This window comes from Parambassis ranga, chromosome 19 (assembly GCF_900634625.1).
Source record: "Parambassis ranga chromosome 19, fParRan2.1, whole genome shotgun sequence".
Lineage (NCBI taxonomy): Eukaryota > Metazoa > Chordata > Actinopteri > Ambassidae > Parambassis > Parambassis ranga.
In genome coordinates, this window is record NC_041039.1 from 7,092,665 (window position 1) to 7,097,442 (window position 4,778).

Below are 4,778 nucleotides of genomic sequence, written 5' to 3' on the forward strand. Positions count from 1 at the left end.
ATAACTTTAACCTAAAATGTAAAAAAAAATGCTAAATGCCATGCTAAATACATAACTTGATCAAAACACATGTTGTCAAGTCAAATATAAATGAAAGTAAGCTCGTACAAGTTTGAAAAGTAGAAAGAAAATGATGAGTAAAGCTCTATCTTGGCCACCTCCCTAATGAATGAACAGAAGGCTCTACGGGAGAAGAACAGGAAGGTTTAGGAGCAGCTCTGAAGTTGGAGAAGGAACACAAAGAGAGGAGGAGCACAGGGAAAGGAGACTGGGACCGAGAGGCTTGTCAGGGATGAAGCAGGCCTGTAAGAATGTAACATGTGTGGAACAACACTGTAATACCAGCACTGATTAATTGTTTTAGGATAATAACTTACTTGATTTATTTTGATTATCATGTTGACTGAGTGACTCTTTTGAGTACATAGGGAGTAAAGGATGGATTACGGTGGATTACAGTTGTATTTGAAGTCATTTAAAGCCACATGGTAGCGTTAAGGAGAAGAGGGATACATAGATGAACAGAACAATTTACACAAAATTCTATTTGGATTCATTCTTCTTGTGTTTTACAGCTACAGCTTTGTTTACCATCAAACAAACAAGAGATAACAAATTTGCCTAGTGAAAGGATACACAGTGTTTTCCTCAGCAGAGCAAATAGAACTTCTTCATCATAAGAACTGCCTCTTTTCTAAGAAAACAAACACGGTGTAGAACAGGCTGTTTATATTTCCCCAAATGTTGTTTGTCATCATAATAGAAAAAAGACAGTATTTTCAAGGAAATGTGTCTATCAAAAACAAATGCTGCCACAAAAGGTAAAGTGATTGGACAATTTGTATGTTGTTGGCAGTGTTTGAATATTGGGGATGTTCTAATAGTTTCTGTTCTGTTGAACACTTGCTGGTCAAACTGCTACCGAACAAGCTGCCTAGCAGAGTTACTAGGTGACTGCAGAAAGCAGTTACATAGCAGCTAGTCTCCTTGGTAGGTCTACCTAACAAACAAATCAGTTTATAATATTATATGTAATACTTTTTTATTCAATTATTTCTATCCAATAATGCATATGTACCTGAATATCCAGAAGCTTTGATGCATCTGTCAGACAATCTTTTGCATTAAGTAGCATCCCTGTTCTGTGCAGCACTGCAGATGTACTGTTATTTGCATCTTTTTCCACCCTATGCTGTGTTGTGAAAACAAAAAGAAAACAAAATACTATTAATTCATCTTTTTAAAAATTTAAAAGGGCAACCACAGATTTGTACACTTCACACTCACACACCTTTGATTAACCTTTAATCTTCTCCTGTCAGCCTTCGACCAGCCTTGCTGCAGCAGGTCTGGTGTTGGTGTCTTGAACAAGCAGCAACATCTATACAGCAGATGTTTTCCTCTGCAACATTTCCCAGGCCAGCTGGGGAATGCAATCACAGATCTCCCTCTCCAAACTGGAGCCTGGTATGTTACATAAATAGGTTTGCTGACTAGTCTCTCTCAGAGGCAGAAGAAGGAGCATGGCTGATGCTCATTGAGCTGACATTACAGGCCAGGCGGTTGCTGTCCACTTTATTTGGTTCTGAATCAGTGCTCACACGGCATACATAAAGAGAATTTTGTTTAGGAAAGAGCATACACTGGGCAAGAGAAACTGTTCAGCACCCCCTGGTGTCAGGACTGAAGCCCTGTGCTGTATTTGTCCCAGTTCATGTGTTAACAAATGCAAAACACAATAGGTGCATATCAGCAGTAGCCTAAAAATAGAACACCCAGAGAAGAAAAAGGTTGAATTTATATTTTTGACACCTAAATGTCCACTTTAACACATTTGTGTATATCAGACATCTAGGAGTGTGGGACAGATTTATATAATATATTAACTAGATTATGAAAAAAGAGGAAAAGAAACTTGTGTCAGAAAATGTGTAGAGTAGGTCAATTATTACACAAATAAATGTCAGGGGGAAAAATAGTGTGTAGTGCATGAAAAGTTTGCTGTTGTTTTTGTGCAATATAATTGTTGGCATAAAGATATTCTAGAATTGATATATATATGTACATTATACAAATGAGCACAAACTATTATTTTGAAATGGAGTCTGTAATGATTAGACATCTGTCACATTAGCAAGATCCCCCAGTGCCACTTGACCCAAATAAGAGTCTTTACACAGATATAACTAGAAACTTCCGGAAAGGTGACTTGCCTTCACAATAAAAGCCGAACGCTGAAAAAGCAACGACAGTGATACTAAAGCACGCACAATGAAATAAGCATGTAATATAACGTGCGTCTTTCATTTAAATTAGTAACAGAATATCCTTTAAATAGCTTACATTTTAACAAACGCGCATTATACTCGACAACTGTATTTTATACTGAAAGTTGATGAGCGAAATTTAACGTACTTCCGCAATCCAACGAACTTGACCAGTCGTTCCTGAACAGAGCAAGTACAAGAATGCTTTACTACAATTAAACGGCTCACACAGTCTTAGCAGGTGTACATGTCAGCCGTCATAATGTTATGACGATCATTATAAGCTTCTCTTGTCTCTAAAACATCGCCAGTTTGTCCAGATTAAGCCGTCCTCTTTGTCATCACGATAACGTTAGCTTAACATCTTAGTAATGTGGGTGTTCGGTTACGGGTCCCTGATATGGAAAGTGGATTTTCCTTACGAGGAAAGGAGAATTGGTTATATAAAAGGCTTTAGCCGTCGGTTTTGGCAAGGTAGCACCGACCACCGGGGAGTACCGGGCAAGGTGAGTTTTCATTATTCGCTTTGGGAGCTACAGTGGTGACGTTTAATGATGCAATGTTGCTGTCATGTGGCTGAGTGTACATATAGCTTCCTCTCAATGTGCATCAAAAATAAGTTTCAAAACAGTAGTTTTAGGACGTAAACCAGCTTTTATTTTATCATTCTGTAAGACTACAGTGTGTCTAAGTTTCTGTCTTTGTCTTGTACAGCCTGGCCGGGTTGTCACACTGGTGGAAGATCCTGAGGTGAGTCACTATAAAGTGCAATAATAAATACACAGGTAGGCTGTGTAAGACGGCAGTTAAAAGGTTAACATCTTCAAATCTTTATTTCTGAAATCAAAAAGATATTTTGCCTGCAACTACTAAGAAATCTTAAAAATATTTAATAAACATAATAAAATGATTAACCTGCTTGCCAGATTGTCGAAGTTGTTAAGTAGAAATTACATAAAATACATGTTGCTTGCATCATGTGGTCGTTCTTCCTACACAGCAGACATGTTTTTCTGCTTCTCACGCATCCTCAGGGGTGTGTCTGGGGTGTTGCCTACAAGCTGCCGACAGGCCGTGAGCAGGAAGTCAAAAGCTACCTGGACTACAGAGAAAAAGGTGGTTATCAGGTCATCACGGTGACCTTTCACCCCCGTCCGCCAATCACTCCCTCACCCAGCCAGACACTGCTTTACATTGGCTCTCAGGACAATCCCGACTACCTCGGCCCTGCGCCCCTAGAGGAGATAGCCAGTCAGATCATCAACTCTACTGGTCCAAGTGGAAAAAACACAGACTACCTGTTTGAGCTGGCTGATGCTGTGAGGAGTATTCTGCCCGAGGACTCAGACACACATCTGTTTTCTCTTGAAACCTTAGTGAGAGAGAGGCTACAAAATGGACAGGAAACATGAAACAGATTGATTATGAATAAAGTATGCTATGTATACCATGCTTAGTTTGTCAAATAATCTTTTTTAAGAGGCTCCTCTTAAAGATGAACATCATCATATCTGTCATGTACAGATTTATTGGCATTGTTACAGTCCCTGTAAAACACATGTTTGCTGACACCTGTTATTATTCTACTTTCCAGACCTGGAGAAATTTGTTCAAGTAGGTAATCAAATGCCTTTAAGCCTGTGACATACCCATCACTCAGTGAGCATTCAGAGCATGTTGACAATTGCATTCAGCTTAAGCTGCTACTGTGACAAATAGCCATTGAAAGCATTGGGTATTTTTCCATGACACTTTTTTTTCTAAATACAAAAGAGAAGACGTCATCTTCTCATCACAGTATTATTTATTCTCGACTGTACTTACCTGTCTTAATATCTACAATATCAGCCATCTCTTCTGCCAGCATACAGATATGTCTCAGTGTAGTAATGTTAACTGCCCTGTGTCAAATAAAACATGCAGAATGCTACAGTGACAGCTCTATCTGCAACCCTGTCTTGCAGACACACAAACAGTAGTAACCATTTAGTCAATGTTTATTGGCTGTAGCAGCATATATATATACAACATTTTATTTGGCACAAAACTAAAAACTGTCCATGCAAGAAGAAGCTTTAATAGTCTGTGTCCTCTTGAACACCTATATGACGGATGTACACAGATTTACATGGTCAAAACAGCAGACGTAACATAAACTGTGTCTCACATTACCAATGAAATTACTCAAGAGGAAGCTCCTATGGCATATGAAATTGTTATTACTGCATATTATACATTTTATTGTAGAGATATAGATTTATTAGATGCCATATATAAATATAAATATCAATATTAATTCTGGCATATTATAAACACTATCATGTTGAATGATGTGTTAAATAACACAAATAGAAATAACCTTTTCATATTGTGTACACAGACACACACACACACATATATATATATATATATATATATATATATATATATATATATATATATATATATATAGTTCAGTTTAAACTTCATATGTATTAGTAGTATGTATTGAGTGAAATACTGATATGTATT

At 37.6% G+C, this 4,778-nt stretch overlaps 1 protein-coding gene across 1 annotated transcript; it reads left to right on the forward strand.

Annotated features, from left to right (window-relative positions):
• The first annotated feature begins 2,431 nt into the window (after positions 1-2,431).
• chac2 (ChaC, cation transport regulator homolog 2 (E. coli)) lies at positions 2,432-3,719 on the forward strand. Its single transcript, XM_028431503.1, has 3 exons — positions 2,432-2,773; positions 2,982-3,017; positions 3,302-3,719. Exons 1-3 carry the CDS (start codon positions 2,639-2,641, stop codon positions 3,677-3,679), a joined length of 549 nt encoding a protein of 182 aa, XP_028287304.1. The 5' UTR covers positions 2,432-2,638; the 3' UTR covers positions 3,680-3,719.
• Positions 3,720-4,778: the final 1,059 nt, after the last annotated feature.

Bases quoted from the DNA above. Each gene is read 5' to 3' on its own strand.
- chac2 (XM_028431503.1), top strand. From the start codon at position 2,639: ATGTGGGTGTTCGGTTACGGGTCCCTGATATGGAAAGTGGATTTTCCT. The intron at 2,774-2,981 runs GTGAGTTTTCAT...TGTCTTGTACAG, and splicing joins ACCGGGGAGTACCGGGCAAG to CCTGGCCGGGTTGTCACACT. The intron at 3,018-3,301 runs GTGAGTCACTAT...ACGCATCCTCAG, and splicing joins CACTGGTGGAAGATCCTGAG to GGGTGTGTCTGGGGTGTTGC.